The 16,952-nt window shown below is 33.6% G+C and overlaps 1 protein-coding gene and 1 non-coding gene across 2 annotated transcripts; one reads left to right on the top strand and one right to left on the bottom strand.

The window, feature by feature from the left end:
- The first annotated feature begins 1,580 nt into the window (after positions 1–1,580).
- LOC132051900 (uncharacterized protein C57A10.07) lies at positions 1,581–6,049 on the top strand. Its single transcript, XM_059443160.1, has 3 exons — positions 1,581–2,702; positions 4,266–4,390; positions 5,545–6,049. The coding sequence occupies exons 1-3, from the start codon at positions 2,108–2,110 to the stop codon at positions 5,863–5,865; spliced, it is 1,041 nt and encodes a 346-aa protein (XP_059299143.1). The 5' UTR covers positions 1,581–2,107; the 3' UTR covers positions 5,866–6,049.
- A 10,804-nt stretch (positions 6,050–16,853) lies between these two features.
- On the bottom strand, positions 16,854–16,952 carry LOC132055033 (small nucleolar RNA Z221/R21b). Its single transcript, XR_009414496.1, has one exon. It is a non-coding gene; the product is annotated as a small nucleolar RNA Z221/R21b (small nucleolar RNA).

Below are 16,952 nucleotides of genomic sequence, written 5' to 3'. Positions count from 1 at the left end.
CTTTACTTGATTAAATTAATGTATATAACATATTTAAGAGTCAAATTTATAACATTTTTTTTGTGCGAAGTGCCCTTCAAATGCAGTGGTCTTTAATTTTTGTCCCTCAAATTGTTGCTTTTTAATTTTTACCCTTCACCTAAAACACCTAGGTTCCGGGTTCGAACCCCCGCTCAGTCAAAATTTTTTAAAAAATTCGCCAGGTAGAACTTGGATTTGCAAAGCAGAGTTTTGCCTGCGAAACTTTGCCTTAAGGCAGAATTCTGCCTGAAGGTAAAACTCTAACTTAAAAACTCTATCTTAAGGTAGAGTTTGAAACTCTGCCTCAAGCAGGCAAAATTCTGCCTGCTGGCCTAACTTTGGCCCGAATAGGCTTAAGTTTGCTATAAAACTCTGCCTTGCGATTTTTTTTTTTTTACTGAGCCGGGGTTCGAACCCCAAACCTCATGGTATTAGGCGAACAACAAAAATTAAAGACCACCCCAAAATAAGTGCATTCCTGCGAATTGCCCAATTTATAACAATTTTTTGTGCAGAGTGCCCTTCAAATGCATTGGTCTTTAATTTTTGTCCCTCAAATTGGTAGTCTTTAATTTTTTCCCCTTTCGCCTAATACCATGAGGTTTGGGGTTCGAACCGCGGCTGAGTAAAAAAAAAGAGACAATTTCGCAAGGCAGAATTTTGTAGTAAAGTTAGGCCTTAAAAGGCAAAACTCTGTCTTAAGGTAGAGTTTGACTGCAAACTCTACCTGCCTGCATGCAGAGTTTTGCAGGCAAATCTCTGTCTTGCGAATCCAAACTACCTTTCGAATTATTTTTAATTTTTAGCTGAGCAGGAGTTCGAACCCGAAATCAAAGAATTCTAGCGAATGGCAAAAACTAAAGACCACCCAAAATAAAAGCATTCCTGCGAATTGCCCAATTTATATAGCAGTATCGGAAATAAGTAGTTCACTTAAAGGTATTATAATCCCAAAAGTCAGGCCTGTTTGCTGTCATTGTTGTCTTGCTACTTCAATAGAAGAACTTAAGAACAACAAAAGGAACTTTTTTGCCCTATGTATTTGGTTGAGTTGATTTTTTGTATAGTAAAACATAACTTGTGATGATGGTGTATTCCGAGGTCACACCTTAAAGGTAAAATAATATAAAAAATTAACCGAATCGTACCAACAATAAAGAGAAATCGATATGATTGGGCTGGTTTTAGAAAATTTAATTTTGATTATATATTGTAAAATATTCGAAAAACTGGGATGGTAAATTTTTTCAAAAATAATCGGATGAACCGTCCCATTTACACCCCTAGAAGAGAGCCAAATACAGAAGAACTTGACTAGTTGCGACCACTAAATACTTTCCAATATGTAGTACTAACATAAAAACTCTAGTCTCTTGGGCACAACTTGACAAATATAGGGTATAACAAAAATGGTTTATTGATAAAAATCCTGAATTACACTTGTACTATAGGAGAGAAAATCCTATTTCTTACTTTCATTGACAGATGTAATATGTGTCATGTCAATTTTCGTTTTAATTTTCAGGTACATAGTAGGCTTAGGAAAGAGGAAGAACAACACATTATTTAGGAAATAATACATCACAAGGTGAATATTCTCTTTTCAAAATTGAGAAATATATTTCCAAAGTAAGTTTTCTCACCTGTGAGTGGCCAAAAAAGAAAGAAAAATGTTCCATAACTTTTGGAATTTTTTGTGTGAAAACTCAAAATTTTAAAGGCTTTAAGTGAAATTAATTAGAGTTAGTTTTCTCATAAATAAAATATACACAGAGATCTTAAACATAATCACTCTCAAGTCTTAGCAAACCTCTTTTCATTTTCTTATGATTCATCTCTATACACATAGGAAATTTCTCAACCTCTTCATCTTTTCTTGCTAAACTGAAAACCCAAAATCATTCATCCATTGAACCTGAATTTTTCTCATCTGATCGACAGTTCCAAAATTCCCCTTTAATTTCAGTTTCCTTCCCTCATTTTTTTTTCACCCAGATTTGAAGGTGGACATATGATTCCACTGATTTATTGACCCAAATTTGTATCTTGGGTATGCTTGAATTATCTCCCTTAATCATCAACCCATATGAAGAAAACTTACTCATTGGGTTCTGGTAGTCCTAAATCTTTCCAAGCCTATCCAAGGGGTGATTTTGACTTGGAATCTGGTACAATTAAAAAATCAAGAAAGCCAAAAAGATCAAATTTTTACCCCATCAAGATGCTTAAATCATTAGGAAAAAGAATTCACAGTTATTACAAGCTTCATCCAGCTAGATTATTTATGATATCCTTGTCAATTGGGGTTACCATTCTCATTGTATTATCTGTTTCTGAAAATCGATTTCGAATGAAGGGTAATTATGTGAAATATGATATGGGTGTTGATGTATATCCATTTTCTAAGTTTAGAAATCTTGTTATGGTTGCTGGACATTCAGTTTATACAAGTAGTAGTTGTGAGAAAGTTGATAAAGAGGATTCTTGGTTTTTAGAGTCTTATCAAAGGCACCCTGGTCAAGCTGCAACTTTTGTTGATCATATAAGAAAAGGGGTTGAAATTGCAGCAGTTGATGATGATGCATTGCTCTTGTTTAGTGGTGGTGAGACAAGGAAAGACGCTGGGCCAAGAAGTGAAGCACAAAGTTACTGGACTGTTGCTGAATCTAAAGGGTGGTTTGGTAAGTTCTTCATATGGAGCTGAAGATGTATAATATTATCATTTTTGTGTCTAGTAAACAAAAAATAATAGAGGAAAGAAACCAACCGAAGAGTTCTGATCTTGTATTCCTTTGCAAAAGTTTGATTGCTTTCTACTATTTTTGGACTTTGAAACCCTTGTACTATACTTCGTTGTTGAAATAGGCTGAGATATCTAAAGCATGTGGGATATCTAAAGTTAGTTTCAATTTTTTTTTTTTTTTTTTTTTTTCATATAGTCAATTTGTAATATGAACTACCATCTAGCACATACCTCTCACATTTTGTGTGGCCATTAATACGTTTGAGATTGTTATATGTTATCTGTTCGAACAGGCATTTCATCTTTTCAGATAGTACCATGAAAGTGCGTCTACTTGGATGAAGGTTCATCCTCCGGTTACATAGTTTAAAGACCTAAGTTGCAATTATTCGATAGTTTTCCTGAAAAAATTTCAAATGGTTCTTCCCATTTTCAAAAATAAATGTGCCTCATGCAAGTAATTTTCGGACCTTAGAAAACTTGACCAAAAGATTCACAAGTTCGTAGATCATGTCTGTTCCTATTCGACAAAGATTGGTGACAGCAACAAGAATTTGGTGATGTAACTCTATCAGAAATGGTGATCTATGGCTGCTTTTTGTTTAGTTTACTGGAGGTGGAGGTTAAATGGAGGTTAAAGTTAGATGCGAAATTGGGGCTATATTCATGAATTTGGCTTCCCATTTTTTATGTTGGTCCATGGCGCATCATTTTTAGGTAAAAGTGTTTCTTTTCACTGGACTTCTAATTCGTATAATCCCATCGGTGCTGAAAGGTGCTGGAGTATGCATGATGGAAAGCAATAGTCTTCTGTTAGATGAAGAGCTTGATGTTATGAGATAAACTGGATTTTCAAAATGCTTAATTTTTAACTAAGACCGCTGCCATCTTTTCCCGTTCAAAACAAGAGAACAAAAACACTGAGTGGCATATCTAAGGTTAATTTCAATTTGTAAAATGAACTACCATTTGGCACATACAGATCATATATGCGTGGCCCTTAATATATCTGAGGTTTCGTTATATCGTATCCACTAGAACAGGCATTTCATCTTTTCAGGTATCACCATGATTGCACGTCTAGCTAGCGAAAAGGTTCATTCTCCACTTACATAGTTATAAGATCTAAGTTAACAGGCATTTCATCTTTTCAGGTATCACCATGATTGCACGTCTAGCTAGCGAAAAGGTTCATTCTCCACTTACATAATTATAAGATCTAAGTTCAGTTACCTCGTCGTTTTCTGAAAGATTTTCAGTGGATCTTCCCTTTTCAAATCCGTAATTTTAGGACCTTAGAAGCATGGACCGGAAGATTCACAAATCCGTAAACTATAATTTGTTCCTTCAACAAAGTTCTTAATGTTTCTCACTTCATCTTCTTTTTGTGGACTCTAATTCATTTGTAATGATGAAATCTAGTATCATACATAAATGACCCCAATTTTTCTCCGATACATGGCCATATTTACATTATTTCTATTTTCGACTTTGTATGCAGGCAAACAAGAAAGTGTAAGAGGGAGGGCACTCACCGAAGAGCATGCTAGGGACAGTTTTGAGAATCTTCTCTTTAGTGTTTGTCGGTTCAGGGAGCTTACTGGCACATATCCACATAATATAACTGTAAGCCACATTTATTACCTCTTGTACCTAAAAAACCTGAATTCCGTGTATAAAAGATATAAAGGAATGTCCAAGATTTTTAATACTGAATTATTTACCTAAAACAGAGTGACGATTTCTGCAATCACATATTTACGGATAATATGCATAAAAAAAGTAAGATGAAATAGAGGCAATAGATTTAAGTAAGAGGATGCCGGGCTTATGCTTTGCACATCTAAAACAAACATGAAGAGATTCACACTTGAGTGTTTCTATATCTGATTATTCCACATAAGCGTTGTAGAAATTGATTACTCCCTTGTTTTTGGCCCAAAAAACGTACAGCAAGCAGCAATAAAGGCAGTGTACCTCCATAAGCTGTTGCTAACTTTTCTGCAAAATAAACTTACAAAACACAAAAGGGTCCGAGTATTGTTGTTACAGCTTTGGCAATTTTCTTTTCAGCATGATCGCCCCAAAATAAAATTATGTTCTTTTGGTAGGATCTATGGAACTGTTTGTATTTTGTAGATCACTGCGAAAAAAAAAACATACTACTGTCCAGTGGAAGTCAGTAGTTAGGACATAATTTAAGAGACATGACATTTTCTTTAGCTTGTAAAGAGAAATTAAAAGTTCAAACATTGATGTGGTCGTGGAAAGGACAGATAGTCTTTTTTGTCTTTTCTCAAGTTTAATTAGAATTTCAGTTGCTTCCTGTCTAACAACTAAAGTATCCATTTTAGCAGCTTGGTGTTATCTGACGCACAAGTTTTGAGAAAATTTATTTTTCCCATATAATCTTTATTCCTCTTCATTATTATTCATGTTTTGGTGTGTTTTAAGTTTTGTAATGGCTACATGACTCTTCATTTATCTGTGGTCTCCAAATTAAGCACCTAACATATGGCCATGATCAGCATTTTTTTAGTTTCTGCATGTATGTTCTCTCCATTTGTATTTGTCGTGGAAATGCTTAGTGAGTTCCTATGCAATAGAAATAGTAGCTTAGCAGCAACTACACATATGATGGCCATGATCCGCAATTCTTTACTTTTTGCATGCCAGTCTCTCCATTTCTAGAATCCTATTTGTAACAGAAATGCTAAGTGAGTTCCTGTGCAAGGACAGGAGTAGCTAGGTCTTAATAAACTGTTTCAACTACTATGCAGGTTGTAGGCTATGATTTCAAGGAGAAGCGATTTAAGCATCTGCATCGGTCTGCAATTGGATTTCCAGAAGCAAGTTTCTTTTACTCAGGGACATCATCTTCACAAACATCGAGAGAAGCAGCTTTAAAAGGAGAAGCACTGGTGAGAACCCAGTTTCAAGAAGATCCTTATGGATGTAAAGGCTCTCTTCGTCGCAAGAAGCTTGGTCGTGATCCTTTTCATCGCTCAATCCCTTATCCTAATGGGTGTCCTGAAATTGAGGGTTTGTTCAGATATTGTGGAACAGCTCCATATCCAGGTTCCCTACCTTGGGCCCAATAGAATTTCATAGTTCTGGATAATTAGAAGATAGTAATTGAAAAACTGGTATCATAAAATATAGGTACCTTCTTCTATTATTTTTCCTTATATACTCTCCTGTTATTCCTTGTACTAGTTAGAATAGCAAAAGGAACTAACTTGTCTGCCAAGTGTAGAGAAATAAAAGGGCTTATTGTCTGGTTTACAAGATCTGATTGAAACTCCTTGATGATTTAAATAGTGATGCATGCTAGCCAGAGTCGTACCCAGAATTTGAAATTTATGGATTCTGAAAGTTGCTAGGTTTACAATTATTTATTTATGCATATTCAGTGGATTTTCTAGTACAAATACAAGGGCCTAAGCAAAAGCTATTGGCTTCATCCGAACCTGCATATCCCTGCTTGCTGCCTGGTGTCACCTCTCAACTCAGGTTAAGAGGCATATTGTATTCCTTATGAAAAAGGAAAAGTCCTTCACTGCACAGAAAGGCATATATAAGATACCTCCTCTGCAAATATGCTGGTTCCTGTCATTGATTTCTTTTGCCAATATTCTTGTATTCTAGGAAACAATACTAATATGTATACTAGAGGATCGTCGGAACCTGAATTTTTATGCTGGTATTAGCACTCTTACACCCTCATGTACTTGAACACAACAAGTCTTTCTTAGTTGTCTTTGACAGTATTTACAATTGCAATTGTGATTTCTGTTTGATATATGGCCATAGTAAGTTCAGGGGCGCCTGGAGTACTTATCACCATGGGTTCACGTGCCCCAAATTTAGGCTTTAAATTCGCCCCTGCTTATCAGTAAGTTTGAGTACATACTTCCTGTTGAGGACGCATAATCCTTGACCTTATCTTCTCTAATGAGCTCAACTCTTCTTCAAACCCTTTGCACTTGTTAGCTCTTTTAATTTGCCGCCTTAAAACTTCTGGATGATGCCTAAAAAACCAATATGAACTTTGATCTCAAGCGAAGAAAAGAGTTGTTTACAGTTACTCTTATTTATTAGTCGACGAGGTAATAATAATCTTTACACAGGATGAGTAGATGATTAGGACTACGCGTTCTTTAGATTCTGTATTAATCTCCAGGTGAAAGTTGGACTGTCGACAAGATTATAGTTATTTAACATTTTTTTACTTTTGAATTCCGATCTTTATGTATGAAGTTAGTTATCCAGGGGGTTCTATTAGTAGAATCTAGTTCAGGAGGATTTGAAATCAATCAAACAGGTTCTCGAGATGTATGATTAACAAACCTTAGATTTTTTTAACCCAAATGTAGCCTTATTACTTGTTAATTTGATCCAACTCTTTTTGTGCTAATCAATCCAGTGATTCTAGAGATGGAAGTGTCAGATAATGGAAAGTTATGATTAACAGCTCTTTCAATAAACTAAATATTGGAGTTGTGTTTGGTTATAGTTTTGCTAAAAAAATATTTAGTTGTTTGAATATACTGAAAGTTAAAAAAAGTGAAACCAGGGTTTTAGGTGTTTTTGAAATACCAAATACAAACTTCAAGTTGTATTTGAAATTTTCATTGCCAAACGCTGATTTTCAAATAAAGAGAAAAAACATTCCGAAAAAAAAAAAAAAGTGAATAATTTTCATGGCTAAACGGGTAAGCTACAAGTCGCTGGATCATAAATGAACCAAAGAGGGAAGAGAACGTTTCTATTTGGTTTTGGAACTGTCTATTTGGGTTTGGAAATGGGTTTTACAAAAAGGTAACTTTAGGTTTAGAATTTGAAAAGATAATTAAAAATTATTATAGCAATATCATACCGAAATAAATTCAGGTTGCCCGGTTTTCAATTTTCAGTTTCGGTTTGTGCGGTTTGATAACTTCGGTATTACTTTTAAAAGTTTTATTTTATCAGTCAAATGTAAATGGACAATTATAGATTGTAATCGTAATTCATGAAACCAATTTTTCAAACTTGACGATTAAATCAAAAATGAAAAAAAAAAAAAAAAAAAGGGGACAACTAACCAAAATGATAATGATATTTCATTCTAAACCCGGGATTTGTTCTTTGCTTGCAAAGAAAAGTAAAGAAAAAATATCTGTTAATGTTATTAGAAGCCAATTGTGACGAACCATCAAATTTAAAACGAATATGTTTATAGCCATTTTTTTTCTTCTGTTTGTAGCCATTCAACAAATTAAATTTAAGAAAATCATTTCCTACCATGTTTAACACCTAAAAAAGCGTACAATAGCTAAAGATCAGAGTAAAATTTTGTTTTGAAAAATGCCAAAGAATAGGAATTTTTTGAGTTTAGGCTTATTAAGAATAGGAATTTTTTGAGTTTAGGCTTATTAGTCATACACATAGAGAATGATAGGGATCTAGTAGCTCAGTTGGTTGACTGTCTGAATTTTCACCTTGTTGGTGAGGGTTCGAATTCCCACATTGTAATCCCCTCACTCATTTCCCTTTCCCCTGCCCCCTATGTATTAAAAAATTTTAAAAAAAAAATACACACGTAGAGAATGTGTGTGTTAGGCTTATTTGTCATACACATAGAGAATGTGTGTGTGTGTGTGAAAGAGAGAGAGTATGCTTTCACCTAAGGCGGAGCAACGAAGCATCAAACACTCGATGCATCAAGTAAAGCATTCTATTTGGAAGTCTTAGACAAGGCTGGGTCAAGCCTAAGGCCACTAAAACAATTGCATTAAACATAAAAAATTAAATAACCCAAGTGGACCAAGTGAATTTTTCACTTTAAAATATATATGAATTATTCAAACTATTGGCATTCTTTTTTTTAGTGGCAAAAAGATGAGACTGGTTGACAATTGAAAGACAAAAAAAAGTGTGAAGCTATTTTCTTTTTCTTTTTTACTTCAAAATAGATTTGAACTATTTAAGATGTATGAAATCATTTTTAATGTTCTATTTAATGGTGAAAATTGGAAATTGCTAGGTGATGATAAATTTTAGAAACGTTACGTTAACCTTGAATGTTTCTTAAAACATTACATAAATTGTGGTAAATGGTAGAGATGCTACCATATGGCTTGAACAACGACATTATAAGTAAATTTAAATAATAAAAACCATATAATTCTGATTGTATAAATACAAATCACTTATTAATGTTTGGCTTTAAAACACTAATTATAATTTTTTAGCTTCGCTTTTATATTTAAACAAGTTACAAGTTGGAATTTATTCAACCGTACCCCTGATGTAATAGCAAATTAGTATTGAATTGATTGTTTCATCAACTACAAAACATAGTTAAATATCACTCCGTCCCAATATTATGACAATTATTATAGGTAAATATCACTCCGTCCCAATATTATGACAATTATTTTGGAATGTTCCAATGTTTAAGATATTTACAATAATACTAATATTCTATCCAAATTTCACTATGTTACAAGTTGGAATTTTTCCAATCCCTTATGTAGTAGCAACCCTCTAAAGATAGTATTCAGTTAATCGTTTCCTCAACTACAAAATATAGTTAAATATACCCTTCATCCCAATTTATATGATAACCAGTTTCTGCGCAGCGCATGTGTGGGGCTGCACATTGAGTTTTTGCTGAGCAGCAATACTACATATGTACAAACTTTGAAAGGTTACGTTATTTTTTCTATTCACGATCTTTGATCTAACTATGAAACTTTTCTAATTGTTATACAATATTTTGTTTGACAAAATAAATGTTGAGATTATGACTTTGTTACTTGACTATCTTTAAATTTCCATAGAGATGGATTCCCCATTCCTATTTTCTCTTTAAAATTTTGATTCGCGATTCAATAAAATTTCTGTTAATTTGGATTAAACCACATGGTAATATACCAAAATGCATCTTAATATAGTATTCATCAATAACTTTCTCCTTGGTTAGTCTTTATTTTATTTATTACTAGATTATTAGAATGGGCGAAGTAAGGCTGACAAAACATATCGGATAATGATAAGGCTGACAAAACATATCGGACAAAACATATCGGATAATGATCAGATGATTGGCAAAGTTTTAATGTCCTATTATGCTTCTTGTTTCCTTTCAAACAACTCTAAAAAGTATCAGCAATTTTCTAACACATATTGTGTCTTGTATGGTATCAACAATTTTCTTCGTTTAGCTCTCATTAATTTTTAGTATAGCTAGTCTCTTCAGTACAATTTCATACAAGACAAAGTTAATCAGAAATAATAATTTCAACTTTTATAATACTAGTCTTTAGTGTACGTGTGTTGCACGTATGCAGGGACGGAGCTACAATGTTAAAGGGGGATTTGGCCGAACCCAGTAAATTTTGCGTAGACATTGCATTTGTACTAGAGTTATGAAGTAAAGATGAATAATATTTACTTGCTGAACCTTCATACACAAATGAGCTGATGGTTCAGTGGTAATAAAAAGGCTAGCAAAGCTATCTTTTCCTCAATATGTGGGTTCGAAACCCCACTATTCGCTAATGTTTTTCCTTTTTTGCTTTCTAAAATTAGAAGAAAATATAAAACTAATAAGCAAGATTCTCTTCCTAAAATTAGAAGAAAATATAAAATACTCCTTCACTTCTTTTCTTTTGGGTAACCTTTTTCCTTTTTGCAAAATTTCTGGGTAACTTTTTTCCTTTTTGCTATTATACAAAATTTCTTTTTAACACTTTATTTTTAACAAAATATAAATTTGACAAGTAGAAAAAGAAAAGAGGATGTTACTTTGCTGCTATAATTTCTTTCATCAGTTTCTTTCACAAACCTCAAATTCAAATCCAAAGTTAGATTTTCAAAAAAGTTAGGATTCCAACTTTTGTTGCAGATCACCACTTCGTCGCCCCGTCCACCAGAGAACGGACCTCCGGCTGGTGACTAGTATTTATATAGTGTTTAAGTAGTTCATCGCTTTTTTAAATATATTAAGTACCGGTACTTACTTGTTAGTTTGGCGATTGTTATACATTAGCTTGAGGTCGTTGTCATGTTTTTTAAAATTTCGAACCCCCAAACCTCAAATCTTGACTCCGCCTCTGCACGTGTGTATCGCGTGAATAAATAAATAATTTAAATAAGAAGAATACGTTTTTCATTAAAATAAATACAATTATCTAAATGATGAAAATGAAATGCAGACATAACTTTTATTTGTTTAAGGCAGAGTTAGTGTCATAATAGTTAATCAAAGAGTATGGAGGAAAAAACCGTGAAAATATTTATATGTGTAAATAGATTCAAATGATTAAACGCCATGAATTTCCGAGAGTTAGTTTACAAAACAAAGACATAATAATATAGATGAAAACTCAAACACCATAATTATAAGTTTAAAAAAAAAACACTTTAATGAGATATAAATACCTGAATATATGTATACAGAAATATAATAAAAATAATCATTGCGTAAAAATCGGAAGACAAATAAATTATACCATGATCAATCCAAATTTTAGACATATCCGGCGAGAATCAATCTCCTTCGCGCGCGCGCGCACACACAAAAGAATTATGGTTATTATTATTAATTTCTTACTGCCCCCAAACATGGTACATGTGAAGCTCCTCAGTTGGGGAAATTTTTTGTTTAAACAAACAAAAAAGGGAAAGAGGCAAACCTTTGATTTTTTGGCAAATAACAATTCACTACCATCTTGTATACTTCATTCGTCAGCGGTATGCTTGTTTAGTCCAATTTTTCAATCAAATATTCTCAGCTAAAAGAGAAAACGAGAAATTATCAAAAGAGGAAAATTCATTGTCAATTGTTCATTTTTAGCTATGCACTTATTCGATTAGAGCCATTGATAAAGACAAATCATCTTACTACATCATAGAGTTCAAAACCGTGACTTCTACAATGACTGTAACATGTTAAAACAAGTTATCAAAGTATTGATGTGGAGTTATTACAATCTACATAAATTTTAAGGTGTTCTTGTTCATCAGTTCTGACCCTGATAACAATCGATAAAAATAAAAATATTATAAACTAAAAGAAATAAAGAAAGACGGAAAGAAAGATGACCATGAATGCAAGAAGAGGACTTGAATGAAAACCAAAATAAGAAGACAGTGGAAGAAGTAGAAGAAGCCGTATGTATTCGGTAAAGTATGATGATGAAAAATATAACTTAAATAGAATTGTAGCAATTCTTTTTTATATAAGGTAAAATTCTAATTGATTTAGAAGTGTTAAATATTAGAATTTCGTACCTAGATCAAATAAGAATAGATTAAATAAGTAAAATGAAGTAAAAATTAGGTGATTTAATATTACAATTTTATTTAATGGAGAATTATCTTTTAAGGAAAGTGAGCAAATCTTTTCTTATTGCCGTGATTTGCAGGGTTCTTAGACTTAAATTTTCTTGTTTATATTACCTATTCTTTTGATTTTTGTCTATTATGGGATAAAGGTGTTTTCCTACGTTCAATTTCTAGTAAAATTCCTATTGACTTCAAACTTCTAAAAATTAGGCGACCCTATAAAATTATAATTTGACTTCCCAGATATTTTAAGTAAGGACAGATTATTAATTAAAACTTTAGTTCATTTCAAAGTCTCAAAATATATTTTGCCAAAAATAACGGCAGGTTTTTATTATAGTTTTTATTTTGAAAGGAAATATATATTTGATAGAGGCTACACGTCCACCAAACAAAGTATATAGAGAGACCTGGTTGCTACCAATTCTCTCAGACAGTGCAGTAAGAGAATAACACAAGATTTTTCCGTGGAAAACTCCTTGCTCAAGGGATTAAAAACCACAACCTATCCCAGTAGGATTTCAACTCCTCTAACCGAGCAAACTCAGGTTACAACTCTATTGTAAGCTAGAAGTTAACTCCCATAGCCCCTCACCCTTACAATAACGCTTAAGCAGCCCTCACACTTGACTACCCTTAACCAAGCACACTAATACACCTAGACTAACTCTAGCCTAGTGCACCACTCAAAGTTCTTGTGAAGACACTCTTCCAACAAGCAACCTTTGAGAATTCAACTAATACGCCTAGACTAACTCTAGCCTAGCGTACCACTCAAAGGCACCCCTCGAGAATTCACCACAGTTACTAACACTAGCCACCCATACACTAATACAACTAAGCTAACTCTAGCCTAGTGTACCATTCAAAGGACTGAGGAAACACAGTTCCTACAAGCAACTTTTGAGACTTCAAAACACCTATAATCAACTTCTTTTTAAGGAAGAGTACGTTTACAGTTTAAGCACAAAAGAACAAAGACTCAACAACCTAAGGACCTAAAGCATCTTCAGTTCGGGTTGCTGAGGCTATGTTCTTGAGAAGCACCTTAAAAGGTGGAGACTTGCACTTTGGATGGAGCAATTTTCGGATTGTGCAAGAATACATCTTCATTTAAGCATGGTGTTGTACATATAGAGGGAAGGGGGTGAGAAGGTGACAGCCTATACTAGTCCTCTGCTGCTGCACTGCTGTACTGCTACAGTGTCGGCAGCTTTACAACTGTAGAGTTGACTTTTCAACGCTCCAGGGACCTGGTCTCTCATCTGAAAGAACTAGGTCCCTCATCCGTTCTTAAACGAGTACGCAACAACTCTGTTGCTCTGCTGTTACACTGCTGCAATGTCAGTCTCTTTACAGTTGTACAGTTGACCAAGCAATAACTGGAGACCTAATCTCATCTGGTCCCTCTGAATCTGTATCTGGTCCTTCATGTATAAACATATTCTGTTGGGAACTTGATCTCATCTAGTCCTTTTGAAAACATGTCTGGTCCTTCATATATGAACATATCTTACAGCTTGTATAGTGAGACTGATTGCATCTATTTCTTCAAGGAGCATGTCAACATAGCAGCTTATGAGATATCGCTTATGAGATATCTGGTTCTTTGGGATTTGTCAAATCATCAAAACATAAGGTATCATAACTCATCAATATTATTAGTGTTTATATATATTAATTTGAGATGTTAGAGTTTTTGTTAAATAATAATTAGATAAAAATAGTAAATGACAATTTTATCTATTGCAAAGTCTTTTAATGAAAGACAAAAAGTTCAATTAACATTTCTAAGGCCCTTCGTGCTTTTAATATAGTAATATAGATAGATATAGATTGGTTAAATTACTATCATCTATGAAGAAAAATAACCTCAAATTCAAGGGCTTTTAATTAACTTTGTAGCATTCAGTCACCACGGCAACACGTTCACAGACTTTCGTGAATTAACAAATAAAATGTGCAAGGAAAAATGTTGACTTAGAAATTAAAGAAGTCAGTCACATGCGGCGCCTCAAAAACAACATTTGGACAAGTAAATCTAAATAGCAAAGCATAATAGACCCAAGCGTAGCCACTCAGGCCCCAATCGAGGTCCCACTCATTCTTGATAATAAAGTAATGCTCGCGCTTCATATCTCGTAGTTACATTCTGAATTCAATAACAGGAACGCAATGACGTCTTGGAAGCTTTAGTTGTTCAGTAGGGTCAGCCTGATAAACATGCATGGACGGGCCAATATCTTGGTGGAAGCTTTAATACAAAGGAAGGAGAAAGGGGCTCAGATTGGCTAGCTTCGCGCTAACTACACCAAACGCACCACATCCGCGTACATAATTCTGCGCACCCGTAGGAGTGCTTAGCACCAATGCATATCGCCCGTTCATAATCCATTTCTGAGTTTGAATTTATGATCTAATTAAAATAATTAATAAATTAAACGAAATTTGAAATAAAAAAATTAAATAACACTAGTACCACTTCGCAGTTTTTTAAAGCTTTTAGAAACGTGATTGTTTACAGAGATTTAGCACAAGTTATAATTAATGGTGTAACTTAATCTAGACATAGTTTAAATATGAAACTAATAAAAAACGTGATAGTTTAGAGGAACTTTGATCTATTATCTCATACATATAGATCTAGGGGTGAGCGTTCGGTATTCGGTTCGGTATTTTCAAAGTTCGAGTTCGGTAATTGACAGTAGATACCAAATACCAAACCGAAAAAGTTCAATTCGATTCGGTAAATCAAACTTCAGTTCCGTAAATTCCGATACGATATTTGGAATTTACCATTTAAGGAAACAAAGTATACAAAAGTTGAGGTACAATATAACTGAAACAAATTTGTATACTTCTAAACAACTCTTTACATTCCAAAGATATTTGAAATTCAACGACCAAGCATATTCTACTACAAAGAACGTGCTTTTATATTCAAATTGAAAAAGCACAGTTTCGGGACAAGCAGAAAAGAAGGGAAAACATAGTGGTTTAGAAGGGTAGGGGCCAGGAGGAAAAAAGATAATGATCTCCACAGCAACTCCATATGAAAATCATTCAAATGGAGGACAACACAAGGTCACAACCAAAAGTACAAAAATATAGTAAACACATTAGAGTAAATAATTCGGTATTTAGGAAATTACCGAATTCCGAACGGTACTAATGTCTCTTACCGATCCCGAACTCGAATACCATAATTTTAAAATTTTATTCCCTAATACCGTACTAAATACTGAATTACCAAATATCAAATTACCGAAATTCTCGATTCGATTCAGTAATTCAATTTATGCCCAGCCCTACTGATATAACTTGAAACCTTAACAACTTGTTTGGATAGTTGTTATTTGTATATAATATTTATTTTGATTCTTACTTTACTTTAAACCAAACAAGCTTTCATATAATATTTGTTTTGATTCTTACTTTACTTTAATTGTATTATATCATACCTTTAATTCATCCGTACATAACAATAAAAACGTCAGTACCCAGAAAGTTTGATCTGTTATCTCATACATATAACTTGAAACCTTAAAAGCTTGTTTGGATAGTTGTTACTTGTATTGTATTATTCAATATTTGTTTTGATTCTTAGTTTAATTTTGTTGTGTCATATCTTTAATCCACCCGTATATAACAATAAAAAGTCCGACCACGTTATATAACAGTATGCCACAACCGATTTGGTGTGACCATTTTCTTTATAATATTGCTTCAGATCGCTCACTTGTGGCATTACAAGAAACATACAATCTATCCCAACATTGTGTTCATCAAAATGATACCGTACCATAGAATACAATATGATACATTATAAAACCATAAGTAACCATCCAAACAAGCTCTAAGTTATCTAGGCCTTATTTGCACATGAATTTGCTGGATTAGAATTTATACGCATTCCCAGCCAAACTGCCAAATGCCAAGTTAGACCTTCACGTGTAATCCTTTCAAAAGTCACACTAAAAAATCTAGTTTAAAGTTGTGGCACCTCGAGTGTTCTCTTCAATGAGTCTAATTGTGCCTTGGCAAATCTTCTAGGTAACTTGCGCTAATATTTCATACAACTCTCAAGTATTCTTTCTTCATTACCTTAAAAAGTTTAGTAGATCAGTAACCTATAAAACTTTCAATGGCTTATTTAAGCTAACATTGGCAGCTGACATAAAAACTTGACACTAAAGACACTTATCAACTAATCACCACAATAGCTAAGCTAAAATTTACATCAAAGGAAGTCAAAACATAATTTGCATCCTGCAATAAATTCAACATATAATATAAGATAAATTCATGTTGTACCAAGACATCCAACTGATGTTGCAACTGAAGGAGCATCAGGAAAGGGAGAAATGACTGTAAGCCAGTGGTATGGGTGGAGTCGGCAAGATTTCAATCCTTATATCAATGAAATATAAATATGATATCTTACCGCCCCACCCACCCCACAAGCTTACATATTTCCTTGGCTTTTTCGTTTAGGCTACTAATCTCAAGGGATTCAAGAATTTAATTTAAAAAAAAAAAAAGGAAAATGAGAAATCAGATTTAAATGAAAATATTTGAGAGAAATAATAATAACTATAGGAGGAGCCATCAGAAACCAAAGTTCATCCCCAGAAGCTTTAGGCTGTTGTACGGTCCGCATCATGGTTTGATCTATAAAGATCCCATCACACGGCTCCTCCGATAATCACTTTCTATGAAAAAAAATTATAATAAAATCGAAAAGAAAGTATAAGAGCTCAGAAGCAAAATGGGTATGAGAAATTTGTCATCAATCAAAAAATAAATTTTTGTAAGAGTGGTGCATGACTTTCTTCAGATCTCATCATAGCTC

Source organism: Lycium ferocissimum, chromosome 4 (genome assembly GCF_029784015.1).
Source record: "Lycium ferocissimum isolate CSIRO_LF1 chromosome 4, AGI_CSIRO_Lferr_CH_V1, whole genome shotgun sequence".
NCBI lineage: Eukaryota > Viridiplantae > Streptophyta > Magnoliopsida > Solanales > Solanaceae > Lycium > Lycium ferocissimum.
Note: the sequence above shows the minus strand (reverse complement) of the source record. Positions and strands in the feature narration are given on the sequence as shown.

What these genes read in the sequence shown, in the direction of transcription:
- LOC132051900 (XM_059443160.1), top strand. Translation starts at nt 2,108, where the DNA reads ATGAAGAAAACTTACTCATTGGGTTCTGGTAGTCCTAAATCTTTCCAA. An exon ending in TGAATCTAAAGGGTGGTTTG is followed by an intron (nt 2,703 to 4,265) that starts GTAAGTTCTTCA and finishes CTTTGTATGCAG; the next exon opens with GCAAACAAGAAAGTGTAAGA. An exon ending in CATATCCACATAATATAACT is followed by an intron (nt 4,391 to 5,544) that starts GTAAGCCACATT and finishes ACTACTATGCAG; the next exon opens with GTTGTAGGCTATGATTTCAA.